General features: G+C 46.1%; 1 protein-coding gene across 2 annotated transcripts in view; it reads left to right on the top strand.

Moving 5' to 3' along the window:
- The window catches only part of XYLT1 (xylosyltransferase 1), a 375752-nt gene that overhangs the window by 109714 nt on the left and 250187 nt on the right, over positions 1 to 15851 (top strand). The window contains exon 2 of one of the 2 annotated variants that reach the window (XM_033235621.1): positions 7130 to 7168. The exons of the other annotated variant lie outside the window; for it this stretch is intronic. Coding sequence (XP_033091512.1) covers positions 7130 to 7168 — 39 coding nt within the window. The remainder of the gene's footprint in view (positions 1 to 7129; positions 7169 to 15851) is intronic. 2 annotated transcript variants of the gene reach the window in all.

Genomic DNA, 15851 nt, shown 5'->3' with positions numbered 1-15851 from the left:
TTCTGATTCAGTAAGTTCATACTTTTGATTAACACCAGGATATCGGTTAAAAGACTAGTTTCTGGTAACTGACAAACTTGCTTACTGCTCCTGGCTCCATTCCTGATTAGCCCTGTGTTTTTGAGCAAATTATTCTTTGAGAGTATCAGTTATCTGATCAATGAAGTGGGGATCATGATACCTCCCTTGGCAGGGTTGCAGGAATTTCCTATGCTTGGCACAAAGTAAGCATTCAAAACGAATTAGGTAAATGTGCTCATTTCGCTGCCGTCACATGACATGGGTTGCACTTGTGTCTACGGCAGCTTGCAGTTCAGAAGGCTTGTGGTTTAGTAGGGCTGAGTATAGAGGGATATGTCTCAGCCCTTGTAAGCCTGGAGGAAGAAATCAAAGAGAAAAATCATTTTTGAGGTTGTAACTATGTACAGTATCTACTTTTATTTAATGTTCATGACAACTCGTGATGTCAGTGGTATCCTGTGTTCAAGACAAGGAGGAGACCTTAGGGTTTGCTGGGACGGTCTGGGTTTATACCTGTTAAGCTTGTATAATTATTAATAGTGTCCCTTACGAAAAGGTCTCAGAAAATCTGTTTTCTACTTTCTTAACAGTAGCTGTGTTGGCAAGTGTAATCCTACCTGTTTACATAGTGTCAGTGAGAAAAATAAAGCCCACAGAAGCTGAGGACTTTGCCCAAGGTAACAAGTGGTGCTAGGTGGTGGTTATGGACTGAATTGTACCCCTACCCTAATTTCATATGTTGAAACCCTGCCTCCCCCAATTCCTCAAAATGTGACTATTTGGAGATAGGGCCTTTACCGAGGTGATTACATTAAAGTGATGGGGTCCTCATCCAATCTGACTGGTTTTTTTTTTTAATAAGAAAAGGAAATTTCAGCCAGGCCTGGTGGCTCATGCCTTTAATCCCAGCACTTTGGGAAGGTGAGGCAGGTAGATCACCTGAGGTCAGGAGTTCGAGACCAGCCTGACCAATATGGCAAAAGCCCATCTCTACTAAAAATACAAAAATTAGACTGGAGTAGTGGCGCACAACTGTAATCCTGGCACTTTGGGAGGCTGAAGTAGATGGATCATTTGAGGTCAGGAGTTCAAGACCAACCTGGCCAACATGATGAAACCCCATCTCTACTAAAAATATTCTAAAAAATTATCTGGGTGTGGTAACAACCACCTGTAATCCCAGCTACTTGGGAGGCTGAGGCAAGAGAATCGCTTGAACTCAGGAGGCGGAGGTTGCAGTGAGCTTGGATTGTGCCACTGTGCTCTGGTCTGGGCCACAGAATGAGACTCCATCTCTGCCCTCTCAAAAAAGAAGAGGAAATTTGGACACATAGATACCAGGGATGCATAGAGAAAAGACTGTGTGAGGAAACAGTGAGGAGTGCACCATCTCTACAGGCTAAGAGGAGAGTCAGACTTCAGAAGCCAGACCTGCTGTCATTTAAGCCACCTCGCCTGTGTATTATTATAGCAGCCCTAGCAGACGAATACAGTGGTTATGTATTGTTTGAACCCTGGGGTAACCCCTAAACCTGCACTCTTCCCACTGAACAGTACATCTTTGTCCTGCACCAGGCCTGCAGCTAAGTGACAGCGTCCCTTTAGGTTTCTGGCTGGGCATTCAGAGTTGGCTAGAGCTGGATGTTCTCCAGCAGGCTCGAGTCGTGAGTGAGTTTTCATTTGCTGTGATCTGCGATCCCAAGAAGAGTTTCTTAGATTTTCCAAGTTATCTGGTGGTTGGATGTTGAGTGACAGTGAGACACCATCTTTTGATGGTGGAAGATTCCCAGTTCTGGCCTTAATTAGAGGGCTCTTGGGGAGAGAAAGCACCAAGCCAACCTTCTGAAGTGTTCCCTGGGAGCGTCTCTGGGAGAAGGTGGCATGTGAATATCCATTGTCTATGTCATTGATTTGGTGGGCCTCACGGAGACATCTGGCTCTGAAGGCGTGAGTATACCAGGATCATTATCCCTATACCAATGTCATTGCATAACACCCGAGAGCAAGTGCTGTCTTCCGAACATCCTTAAAGCAAAGGAAGAGAACACCCTTTATAATGGCTGAGGCTTAGCTCAGGGCTCAGAATCTGCTAGGAGAGCCAGATAGGTTTGATGCATGCGTGGAATGATAATGAACAAATTCTTCCTCCTCTCTCTGCTTTCTTTGTTGGGGCTTAATTGCTTATTAAAATTACGCCTTCGGCCTTAATCCTGGCTTCTTGGTCTTACAAGCGAGACTTTTGAGGTGTAGACAAGTTTCATTGCTCTAAGACCTGTAATCAGGCTCCTGCCTCTTATTTAAACAGTTAGCTTTGGGAATAGCGGTGTACACAGAGTCACTTTGAACTCATTTCTGTCTCCCTCATGGTGCCTGCCAGGCATAGAGCTAGCTACTGAATCGGAACTTAGTAAACACGTGTGGATTGATTTAGCTAACTTTACAGGGTTCCTTGCTGTGGCAAAGTGACTGTTTTGTTTTTAGTCATGATATGTGTGCTAATTTCTATCAGCCATGTCCACTACCTTCTTAAAAAAGACAGATGGTAAAAAAAAAAAAAAGATTCCGGTATTTGTTAAGGTGGTACTGCTTATTTGCTATAAGTATTCTTGATTTTGATAGACATTATCCAAAAATTGCAGGATTACTTTGTCCAAAGTAATAATGTATTTTCCAACAAAGCTCTTGTAAAAGAGTGGAACCCAGAGTTTTCCAGTGTAAGATGCTGGGATCAAATCCAGGCTTTCAACAGCATCTGTGTGGCTCGGACAGGTTACCAGTCTCTTTGGTCATCAGTTTCTCCATCTCTATACTAATGATAGTGGTCATTATAATATCTACCTCTTAGGGTTATTACAGGGGTAAACGAAATGATACAGGCATAAAAGTTAAGCCCAGTGCCTGGAACATAGTGAGAACTTAACAAATATCATTTATTGCTAGTATTCAACTGTTTAGAACCTCAGTCAAGTAATATGCCCATAGGACAAAGTTAAGAATAAACCAAAGGAATGAAAACTATATGTATTTCCGGGCAAAAGGATTCTAAGTAATCATTTCCTGTCATGTTGTGATGGTATCTAAATAATAAATTCAGAAGGACTGGTATATTGGGCACACAGGATTGAAGGCTAGTTCAGAGGCATGCAAGATCCTGATGGTCACTTATTTCCTTGCTTGTAATGGTATAGCTAGCACACAGGGCCTGGCACCTAGGAGACCCTCTATAAATGATCGCTATTAGCTGTAGTGATTTCAGGTTCCTGGGATGCATTTGCAGACTGAGAGAAAGAGCATGAGTAGTATTTAGGTTCTGAGTCTGTGAGTGTTTGTGATCTGTTGAGATCTATTGTGATCACTTTTTGATCTATTGAGGTCAGTGTTTAGAAAGTATATCAGTTACTGGCCGGGCACGGTGGCTCACGCCTGTGATCCCAGCACTTTGGGAGGCAGAGGCAGGTGGATCACGAGGTCGGGAGATCGAGACCATCCTGGCTAGCATGGCGAAACCCTGTCTCTACTAAAAATACAAAAAAATTAGCCGGGCGTGGTGGCAGGCACCTATAGTCACAGCTATTCGGGAGGCTGAGGCAGGAGAATGGCATGAGCCCTGCAGGCAGAGCTTGCAGTGAGCGGAGATCGCACCACTGCACTCCAGCTTGGGTGACTGGGAGACAGAGCTAGACTCCGTCTCAAAAAAAAAAAAAAGGAAAAAGAAAGTATATCAGTTACTGCCAGAATAATGCTGTATAACAAATGACTTCAAAACTCAGTGGCTTGAAACAGCAAGCATATATTTTCTGTGTGTTGGCAGGGGGTCGGCTGATCTAGGCTGGGCGTGGCTTCAGGCTGCAGATTGTGTACAGGTCTGTTTCATGTGTCTGTCATCCTCCTTGGACCAGCAGGGTACTGGGGATGTGATCTCTTGTGGTAATAGCAAAAACACAGTAGGCCACACTTCATCACCTAAGCATATTTCAAGCTTTGGCTTATGCCACATCTACTAACCTCCCATTGAGGAAAGCAGTCACATGGGCAAACCCAAGCTTAAGGGATGGAGAAGCACACAGCAAAGAACTGCCAAGTCACATGACCAGAGGGCGTGGATCTAGGAGCTGTGATGAATAAGACCCGCCAATTCAGTGCACCTAGTTCCCCATTTCGCTTCCCCAACTGAGTCGTTGCGATAGATGACATGGAAGGGCTTTCCTTGTTGTGGGCAGTTCCATGGTACCTGCATTAAGATTCTAAAAGCACTCCACCGTAGCGTGCCACACACATTGCAAATTCCCCTTTGGTCTCTAGGAGGCTTTCCTCTGATGGACAGGAATTTACTCTACTGTAAACCAAAGAGTCCCAATTTAGACAGATACGATGGATTAGGCAGACAGCGTCATTGACCTGGTTCCACTTCGTTAGCCTTTCCAATTAAGGAGGATGTTGTGGAAAGCAAGACCTCACAGATATATAGTCATACCTTGAATCCTCTGGACTGAGGCTCTTTAGGGAGAGTCTTCCATTTCCAGTGCGCACAGAGGGAGGAGAGCCTAATAATGTTGGCAAGTGAATCCTGAGTATTAATGATGTGGCCACTTATAAGGACTTTATCTTCTTCCCGGTTAGTTAATTAAGATGCTAAATAGATAGCATTTGTGCTTTTGCTTTCCAGAATCTTCTTAATCTTGGATCCCTGACCATGCACTGATAAGGTCTCTGATTTTGGAACATCAAATAGAGAGTTGATGCTTCACTGTGTCTAGAAATCAGGCTCTTGGTTTTGTCAACACAGTTGACAGAGATTCCCTGTGACTTCCAAAGGAAAATCTTGTCCATTGGAGCTGCTTTTCGGGGTTCAGGATGGCATTCTCCCCTCTTCAACCTTGTGGAGATTCTAAGCAATGAAGCATAAGTCTCAGACAATAGCCAAATGGTCTGTGAAGTACAGCTTAATTAATCTGGGCATGCACCCAACACCCCAGTCTGGTGCTTTGCTAGGACTTGGCTTGGGGATTGAGGCTAATTTCGAGGCTGAGATGCAGCTTCTTATCTTAAAATCAAAATCGAGGTGGTAAGATCTGAATGGACAGACAGACAGACCCAGACTACTCTGACCTGAATAGCAGATGTTGCATGCTCTCACCCACTAGGCACATACCAGGTCTGACTCACGCTGCCACCCACAGACCAGGAGGATGGTCTTGCTTCCCAAAGACAAAAATGGGTCCTGCCCCAATTGCTTGCTTGACACAGGAAAACAGGAAGTACAGAGTAGACTCTTTTTGCATATGAGTGATACAAAACCTGCCTGATCAAAAAAACGTTGCTCTACGAATGTTGGGTTTTACCAATCCTAGCTGTCACTTCTTCACCCCTGGGAAGAAATCAGTAAGGATTTGAAGAGACAGGCCCCAAACAGCTCCTCCATGACTTCTCCAGATTCCTGTATAGGTCAAGGCTGCAATGTGGGGAGACAGTGAGAACATGTTTCCTCAATGTTTTCTTGGGTATGAGGAAGACTCAGTGCCTGGGGGAATGTGAGAATTAATGTGGGATGTTCTCTTGGCAGTTTCCTTTCAGTTACACCAGTGGAGAATTACTGGAAGTTGGACTCAGAATTGGAGTTGGGGGACGACGAATTCTTCTTCCTAAAGGACAGAGTGGAGCAGAGCTCACCATGTTTCTGAGATCGTGCCTCTTACACCCCTCAGAATTGGGCATCATTACAAAGATATTATAGAACAGTCATCACGACAGTGAATGGCAGCTCACCTAGAGGAGGGGTTTAGAATGTTCCGATTTCCCTGAATTTCCTTCTTGTTCACATTATGAGACAGTGGGCTGGTGCTAATTTGCATGGCTTTCTTAAACCCTGTGGTGGAAAATCTGCTAAGAGAAAGCGAAGCTTCAAACTGGGTGTACTTCAGGGCCCTGAAATCATGCCCATTCTCTGTAGGAGGAAGCTTAAGGTTGTTTTTCCCAGAATTATAAATCCAAGGTGATTAATTTCAGAGCAGACATGGTGTAGACAGAAATAGCCTTCATATGCTGGGTTTCCTGTTTTCTTTGGAAACCACTCACTGGACACCACCACCTCCTCCCATCAGTCTTTTCCTCCTCCTGTACCCACCGTGTCTCTCCTCCAACCCAAAGGGTTCATGCTTAATGACCCGAGACAGTACCACCAAGCATTCCCAGTCAATCGGCTTTTGTAGAGAGTGAATGAATAGGACATTTCTCTGGCCTTCTGTATCCTAAAAAAAGACCTTCCCCAGCCCATTGGAATGTGCTACTCAAACCAGAAATTAAGCTGCTCACTCTCATTCCTTCCCTCATTCTTTCCAAGATCAGACACAAATTGATGATGGCCTTGCCCCTAGTCAGGACTTTATATTCTTTCTGGTTTATTCCTAATCCTCTTACAGAGCCAAACTCTCCTCCGAATGGAGGGTGTGGATGCACGTTGAGCTGTTTGACAAGGGTGCCTTGTTTCTTTTTTCTTTACATTTTGTTGTTTTGTGTGATCTCCATGTGGGTGTTTCCTTCACAAAAACTTGAGCCTCCTTCATCACTTGGGCATGAGAGGAAGTGTTGGGGCGGCGTGCAGACTGGGCCATGCTGTCCTGACGTCTCTGTAGAATAGAGGACGCAGATTGGGCTGCCCTCCCCATGGGGTGGCTTGAGCACTGAGGAAATCAAGCTTTGTTTGAAAATGATGCTGGGAGCGTGGCATGGTGACTCATGCTTATAATCCCAGCTCTTTGGGTGGCCGAAGTGGGAGGATCGTTGAGGCCAAAGTGTTGGAGAAAAGCCTGGGCAACATAGTGAGACCCCGTCTCTACAAAAATAATTTTAAAAAAAGAAAAAGCCTGGCATGATAGTGCATGTCTGTAGTCATAGCTACTTGGGAGGCTGAGGTGGGAGGATCACTTGAGCCCTGGAGGTCGAGGCTGCAGTGAGCTATGATCACACCACTGCCCTCCAGCCTGGGCAACAAAGCAAGACCCTGTCTCTTTAAAAAACAAACAAACAAAAAACCAGAAAGAAAATGATGCTGGGGTAGAGGTTAACTTTTTTCCACTCCTCACGTGCATTTTCTCCTTTCATCCCACAGGAGCCACATCCGAGTCCGCTCATTACCCTGGAGACTCAGGTGAGTACCTTTCCTGTCTTGGCCACTTATCTCAGCCTTGATATTCCAGCTCTCGAGGGGACTTGTCCCCTGGCTCCGAAAGGCTGGACAGGCCCGTGGCTGCCCCTTGTCCCATTTGGATGTGTGTGTGCCTGCACATGTGTGTATCCACACTGGCAGCTAGTGTACACGTGTGTGCAGTGGTGCGGGTGTACATGTGTACACATTCACACCCAGGTGTCTGAGGACCCTCCCACCTGTGACAAGAACCATAATCATTTCTTTCGAGTTTTCCTCTGTCCTTCGCTCCTGCCCAACCATTATGCGGAGGTTCATGCAAAGGAGAGAGGAGACAGAGGGGAGCCATGAAGCGGGAAGATGCTGCTCTTTGATGCCTGAACTTGGAGGACTTTTTTTCCTTGGCAGTGAGGGCAGCAGATGGAGGGAAGTTGCATCCTTTCATGTGCTTGTGTGTTAGGCCATTCTGAGGAATCATGATTGCAGTGGTGTTTCCGTGTGGAGAGGAGGATGACCGGTGGGTCTTGTAAGGCAGGGCACGGTCCTGACTGTCTGCTTTCTGCCTTCCTGGGAGATACGACAGTGCAGCAGCTATGAGTGTAGGCCTTGGAGTTCAACAGAGCCAGGTGGAATTCCACTTCTGTGTCTTCTACCCTGCGACGTTTGTGGGGCCACATAATGTCTAAGCCAGTGTCTTTCCATCTGAAATATCATCCCAATGGTAGTGTCCACTTTGCAGGGTTGTGGTTGAGGATTACAGGAAATGATGTTTATAAAGTCTGGGGTATGTGCTAAGTGCTTGTGAGTGGTAGCATTTTAAACCAATAGAACTGTTACCATGCCTGCTGGATTTGAAGGGGATGTTTCTTATCTTTGGACTGATTATTTCCTTAGCTCTTTGAGTTTGGCTGACAGGCCAGAGAGAAGATAGACAGGACGGGCCTCGTTCAGAGCCCCACAGGGAATAGTTTGCAAGTGTCAGACACAGTCAAACCTGTTGGAACCTTTCAAGGTTGAATGACAGCTTGGGAGTTCCAGGGGTTTCTGGGGTGCACTGGAAAAGACCACCTGCTCCCCTGGCGTTTGCCCCCTTCACCTTGGGTCCTTGCCCTCTCCTTGGTGTCTCTGCTTGGGTCCTCCTAAGAGGAATGAGGAGACCCTCCTTGCTTCCTCCCTGCTGGGGAAGGCCAGCAGATCTTCAGGGTTTCCCTGTGCTTTTCTGTCCTAGCATTCTCTGGCACACATGTGTAGCCATATGGGCCCCAGGACTGACCAGGCAGCAGGGCCAACAGGGAGGTATAGAAGGTGCAGCTTTGAGGAGGAAAAGGATTCCGTTTCCTCTGCCTGTTTGGCTGCTCTCTGGCTTGGTTTTGTCTGTACTTACCACCTTGACCACATTTGCCTCATGTGAATTTCATCTATTCCATAAAGTCACCTAAAAATACATTTTTCCTTAACGTAACTCACTTTACTTTCAGAAATAGACTTACCTTAATCCAATGGGTCTAAACCAGGGAGTGGTTTTGATTCCCAGTGGTTATTTGGCAACATCTGAAGACATTTGGTGGTGGTCTCATTGGGGGGTTTACGACTGGCATCTAGTACGTAGAGATCCAGGTTTCTGTTAAATCTCTTACAACACACAGGCCAGCTCCCCACTGGAAAGAATTATCTGGTCCTGGGCCTGGCACAGTGGCTCAGGCCTGTGTCTCAGCACTTTGGGAGGCCGAGGTAGGCAGATCACTTGAGGCTAGGAGTTCGAGACCAGCATGGCCAACATGGTGAAACCCCATCTCTACTGAAAAAAAATACAAAACGTAGCCAGGCTTGCTGGTATGTGCTCATAATCCCAGCTACATGGGAGGCTGAGGCAGGAGAATCACTTGAACCCAGGAGGTAGAGGCTGTAGTGAGCCGACATTGAGCCACTGCCCTGCAGCCTGGGTGACAGAGTGAGACTCCGTCTCAAAAAAGAATGATCCAGCCCTAAATAATAATGGTGCCGAGATTGAGAAACACTGTCTCGAGCAATAATATTCGTGGAACCACAAGTTTGAAGTGCTAGTTATATATTTTTTTGCACCACATTAAAATAAATATTAAACTGTGAAAATAATGTTCCTTTAGGTGCCCTCTGATGTCACCTAAACTGCCTATCAGAGATGTGTGTGCTATCCTTTGGGAAATGTGTCTCTCCACAGTCTACCCCATGGACTATGAGAGATCTTCCAGGGTGTTTTTAAAATGATGGTCCTACTCTTCCTTATCCTTCCCCAGAAGGATAGCCTATTAGACTTAGGAAGACCCATGGGCAGACATCTGTGTCCCGAACTCTGGAAGTCAAATCTTATCTCCTGGAAGGGAAACAGCTGCACCCCTGGATGGTTCTGTCTTTGACCTTGATGTACCCTTCACTCTGGACACCACCCCATCAGTCCTTCAAAACCCACTTGGGAAAGAGGAGTTGCAGACCAATGGCTTTGGCCAGCACCTGAGGCTTCCAGCAGCAGCTCCTTATACAGTGACCACTCTTAAAATCCAATCTGTTAGCCCAAGGGACCTGAGCCTCCATCTGCAGCCAGCAGGGGCACAAGGTAGACTCTCAGAATTTGTGCTGCGCCACTGGGGAAGAGCTTCAATTTGTCTGCAAACAATGCTCCATCAGTCTCATTTGGTTCCCTGTCTTTGGGGAGCCTGGGAATATTGTTGTCGCTCCCCGAGTTCTGATTTCCCATGTTAAAGAGATGTTGGAACCCAACCAAAGTGCAAATGTTTCTTTGTGACTGTTGGCACAAACCTGTGGCCAGATCTGACTTTGTGCTGGGCCTCAGCCCATTGCGAGATGAATGATGGGATCCTCTTCAGCTGCCTGCAGGCAGGTCAGACAAGGAGGTCAGGTCCCTTTCTGGCAGGAAGTAGTGCCTCAAATGTTACCCATATGCCGTGAACAAGATGGCAGATGTGGCCAACCTTGGAAGAACCAACTCTGCAGAGGTTAGGTGACAGATGTGCCCTGAGCCCTGGGTCACTTCCCACTTTTCCCCCAGTGCACTTGGCTTCTAAGGACCGCATTGCCTGCTCCATCCTTGAGCCCAGCTGTCACAGGTTAGCCTGCCTGTTAGGTTTCACCAAGCGCTGTGTCCTTGCACAATGCATCAGCTGCTTTGCTTGCCCAAGACCTGGCCTGCATTAGAACACTGGGCTGTGCAGGGGCCCTTTCCTTCATGCATCCCTCTCTCCCTCGTGTGAATTGCAACGGTCCTCAGCCATTGCTTGGTTCATCTGTCCCTGTGCAGCTGTTCTGAGTTGGGGGAGATGGATTGATTGGCTGCTGAGGACTCCTCTAATGCTCTTTGTCGTTAGCACAGCAGAGCGTTGCATCTGTTGGCGTCAGCAGGACTCTGTGCTTAACGGCCAGATTAATAGAATGAGGAAGCCGAGGAAGGTTTACATCCCTGGTGTCAGGTTCCCTCCTCAGCAGGCTGCCCCTGGGGAGGCACCAAGGAAGCCCCAACTTGTGGTGGTGAATGCTCCCCTGGTCTCCAGATGGTGATTGCCAGGAGATCAGGTGACCTAGAAATGAAAAAAAAAGGAGTTCAGTGAGTGGCTTGGTGGCATTATTCTTATCCCCATTCTTACTAACAGTTACCATTTGCCAAGCACTGGCTTCTCTCATTTTATCCTCAAATGCCATAGTTACACAGGTGTTAACTGAGGTACCACATGAGGTACCTAAGGGTCAGAGAGGCTAAGTAACTTGCCCAGGGTCACACAGGAAGCAGATAGTATTGGTGGACATTAGACTCAGGGTTGCATGGCCTCAGAATCTTATCTTCTCAGCTGCTTTCCTATTTTCAAAGAAAATAAAGTTGCCCTGACTAGTGGAAAGATTTGCTAACATTCAGGCAAAGCTGGAGAAATGGGCTTGGTATATGCAATCCAACGTCCATAGATAGACAGATGGACAGATAGACAGTGCTTAGCACAACTATCCACAGATGTCCTTAGATAGATGGGTAGAGAGATGCATGATGGGTAGATGGATAAAAAGATACAGTGCTTTGCACAGTCTTGTCTTTGACAGTTTGTCAGAGGACTTGGTGGTAAAATGGTTTGAGCAATGGACCCAAATGAAAATTTATTTTGAAAGAACAAAAGCGAAACACGTCCCTGCGCATCAATAGTGTTTTGATAAATTTGAATCCTTATTACTTGATTCTCTCTTTCTCATCGATCCCCAAGACAGTTGATCATTTCTGAATCCACTCCAATTGGCAAGGTCTTGTGTCATTTAATTTTAGCATCTCTGCCTCCTCCTGCCCCTACTCCCCCGACCCTCAAGAGGCTCTCTGTCAATTAGCTAATGGCCTCCACTCAAACACTGAGACACCTTGGGAGATGTAATAAAAGGAGCTCTTTTGAGTCAAGATTTGTCAATCTGGGCATTTGTGAACTCGGCTAGAGTTAGAGGGGGAGCAGGTCATCAGTTATGCTGAGATCCCCCTCAGGACCTGGAGATCAAAGGCCTCAGGAGGAAAACTCCCAACTTCTCGTTTTTCGAAACCAACCAGTTACTTGACTTTCTTTGATCAGCTAACTGGGGGTAGAGGGAAGGAAATGACATTCACATGATTTAAAGATGATGCGGAGGCCGTGATTATTGTGAACAAGGCTGCTGTAGAAAATGAGTAGTGGATGTGAATGGAAGTTAACACTTGAGAAATTATATCTATGTAAAAGGATTCATCTATTTCCTTATTCTATAAATCGCTGTTGGGCCATGTGGAGGCCAGGCCTTGTGCTAAATGCCAAAGATACAGCAGAGAGAAAAACAGAAGGTTCCTTACCTAGGAAGCATCTATTCTAGGCGAGTCAGATGAAAAAGATACAAAAAGATGTTAATAAATGCATCTGTAACTTCAGATAGTAATAAGTGGGTGGAAATAAGACAAACATGTTTGTAAGAGAGTGACCGGGTAAAGTGGACGTGGTTGTAAAATCTCCCAGGTAGTGGGGAATCAGAGCTGGAGAGGTGAGGTTTGAGCTTCTGAACCCAGGAGGTGAGATGTGCTGAAGAGCTTATAGTTAAGAGTTAACCTTGCAAAAAGACCCCAATGTCAGTTCTGAACTTTTTTGCATAGTATGTCTGGATTCCTATAAAAAACAATGCCAGTTTTTCTTAGATTCAATTAAGGCGTTTGCTCCTTCAATGCTTTTGTGTCATTATAATGTCAAGATGAATAAAGAATTACTTAATCAGGCAGGGGAGAAAGAAAAGGACTAAGGAGGTAGGAGAGAAGGAGAGAGGCTTAAATTCAAGGCCATCCAGTCGAACTAATGTCTGATGTGAGCATTTGGCAGGCTGAAGGAACTTTAGGTCTTAGCAGTGTTATGCTGAGCTAGGGGCTGATGTCTGAAATTTGGCTAATAGCTAATTAGCTCACTGATGTTCAGCTGAACTTAAACTTCAGTATAAACCAGAAGTTCTCAACTAGGTCAATTTTGACCACCAAGGAGACATTTGCCAATCACCTGAGACTTTTTCCTTTTATTTTTGAGAGACAGTCTTGCTCTGTCACTCTGTTAACCAGGCTGGAGTGCGGTGACTCCATCTCAGCTCACTGCAGCTTCAACCTCCTGGGCGCCCGTCTCAGCCTCCCGAGTAGTTGGGACTACAGGTGCATGCTAATTTTTGTAATTTTTGTAGAGTGGGGATTTCGCTATGTTGTCCTGGCTGGTCTTGAATTTCTGGGCTCAAGCAGTCCACCTGCCTCAGCCTCGCCAAGTGCTGGAATTACAGGCATGAGCCACTGTACCAACATTTGTGATTGTCATAACTTTGGGGTGAAGGATGCTACTGGCATGTGGGTAGAGATCAGGGATGCTACTAAACATCCTATAATGCACAGGAAAGCACCCCCTCCTACTAAAAGAAAAAAAGCCTCAAATGTCAGTAGTGGCAAGGTTAGGAAACCCTGGAGTAACCTCGTTTGTTCTGAGGACAGTTTATTTTACAAAGACACTTCCAGCCATACAATTGTGACTTCCTGTTTGTTCTCTTGTTTATGTTCAAACATCACCCTTTCTGGTTTAAGTTCAGACTTTAGCCAGCTGTAGGCTGCGGTCGTGACACATTCATCTTTTTTTTTTTTTTTTTTTTTGAGACAGAGTCTTGCTCTGTCACCCAGGCCAGAATGCAATGCTATGATCTCGGCTCACCGCAACCTCTGCCTCCCAGGTTCAAGCAGTTCTCCTGCCTCAGTCTCCTGAGTAGCTGGGATTACAGGCACGTGCCACCACACCTGCCTGGTTTTTGTATTTTTAGTAGAAATGAGGTTTCACCATGTTGGCCAGGCTGATCTCGAACTCCTGACCTTGTGATCCGTCCATCTTGGCTTCCAAAGGTGCTGGGATTACAGGCGTGACCCACTGTGCCTGGCCGACATATTCATCTTCTAATGTGTCCAGGCCTGCATTGACATGACTGGCTCTAGGTATACAATAACCCACGATTCGCAGGAACATGTGCATCATATGTGTAAAAACTGGATCCTGTTGGATCGTTATGGGAGAAGAAACCTCATCAGGAGATGGCTTCCTAAGAGATTTATGGCTTAATAGTGCAGAAAACGTGCAGAGTTTTAAAAAAATTTTTTTTTTTTCTTAATCCAGCTACTTGGCTGGGGTTTGGAGAGGGGTTTGCCAAGGTTTCTGGACTGAAGAAGGTCATTCAAATATCTTGATATTTAGGCCTGGTTCTTTCAGGGATAGACCACAGGCTCATTTGTGCAAACTTCTTTCTTGTGAAGCTCTTTCCCACTCCCGGGATTAAAGCAATTGCTGTCTCCTCTCCGCTCTTCCAGCTCTGGGCTTCGATTAACCTTTTTCTCCGCAGAGAGTGGTTTTTGGAGTAATCAGGGAGCTTCTGAATGGCTCTTACCTGAGTCTCCAGCCCATTAATTCTTATGGTGCCCAGCATCTGTTGAGAGGATGGTGAGACTAAATTGCGTCTCAGCCCATCTGTTTTTTTCCCCGTCAGCCTCCTTGTGGCAGAAGAACCTCTCTGGGGCAGAGAAGGCTAGTTTGGGGAGGGACCGGATCGTTTTACTGTAATGTTTTCCTCTGGCTCTGATTTGCTGCGTCTCTATTTAGTCCTGGTGGGGCAGGGAGGTGACCAGCCAGACCACTGCCTGGGCAGAGACTTGGCTCAGCGGACAGGGAGTCTGGACTCAGAGCATGGAGTCGTTCTCCGGGAGGATCTGCAGTCCCCTGACCACGGGATCCTTTTTAGTCTGTATGACTCAGGGTCAATGATGTGAAACAACATTCCACAAATAGCCAGCAAGTTCCCCAAAGTGCAGCCACACGCACCATTTCAAAAAATAGATCGTGTTGAGATCACCATTCCTCTCTTCTTGTTGGGAGTGGACTTCACCCAGGACATTTAAAGTTTGAATTTAAGCCCTTCACTCAGAACACTTAAAATGATCACTCTTGGCCAGGCGTGGTGGCTCACGCCTGTAATCCCAAGACTTTGGGAGGCTGAGGCAGATGGATCACGAGGTCAGGAGATCGAGACCATTCTGGCTGACACGGTGAGACCTCCCCCCGTCTCTACTAAAAATACAAAAAAATTAGCCAGGCGTGGTGGTGGGCGCCTGTAGTCCCAGGTACTCGGGAGGCTGAGTCTGGAGAATGACGTGAACCCGGGAGGCGGAGCTTGCAGTGAGCCGAGATTGCGCCACTGCACTCCAGCCTGGGTGACAGAGTAAGACTCCTATCCCCCCGCCAAAAAAAGATCGCTCTTGTCAATAATGATTACATACACGGAATAGATGTTTCATTGAGATGGGAAGTGTACATTGGACATGGATTCATACATTTAGCACTTTTACATGACATGAATTAAGCATTTATACTGCACGCGTGGCACTCTTCTAAGTTAAGTTCTTTACGTGGATTTGCTCATTTGCGTTTTACAGCTGTCTGATATGAGAGGTATTACTGTCATCCCCGTTTTATAGATGAGAAACTGAGGCTCAAAGAGGTTAAGTTACTTGCCCAACAGGTAGCAAAGGCAGCAAGATTTGAACCTTTGAACCTAGCAGTTTAGCTTTCGTATATTGGGAAATAAACCCTGGAGATACTAACCTTAACCCCATTTTACAGAGGAGCCCGCTAAAGCCAGAGAGACCAAGTTTCCTTTTAAAAGTTGTATAGTCAGTAAGAGATAGAACCTGAACTAGAGCCAGGTGACACAGGAAATATTAGGAGTGAAGGAGACTTCACTGCTGTGTTGCAAGATAGATATAGATAACAATAAGATATAGAAAGAGATTAGAGGCCGGGCGCGGTGGCTCACGCCTGTAATCCCAGCACTTTGGGAGGCTGAGGTGGGCGGATCACCAGAGGTCAGGAGTTCGAGACCAGCCTGACCAACATGGAGAAACCCCATCTCTACTAAAAATGCAAAATTAGCCTGGCGTGGTGGCACATGCCTGTAATCCCAGCTACTCAGGAGGCTGAGGCAGGAGAATTGCTTGAACCCAGGAGGTGGAGGTTGCCATGAGCTGAGATCATGCCATTGCACTCCAGTCTGGGCAACAAGAGCAAAATTCTATTTAAAAAAAAAAAGAAGATTAGAGATTAGATATAGACAGATTTGACAGAAAGAATTGACATAGAGA

This window comes from Trachypithecus francoisi, unplaced genomic scaffold (assembly GCF_009764315.1).
Source record: "Trachypithecus francoisi isolate TF-2019V2 unplaced genomic scaffold, Tfra_2.0 Lachesis_group15, whole genome shotgun sequence".
NCBI classification, from domain to species: domain Eukaryota; kingdom Metazoa; phylum Chordata; class Mammalia; order Primates; family Cercopithecidae; genus Trachypithecus; species Trachypithecus francoisi.
Note: the sequence above shows the minus strand (reverse complement) of the source record. Positions and strands in the feature narration are given on the sequence as shown.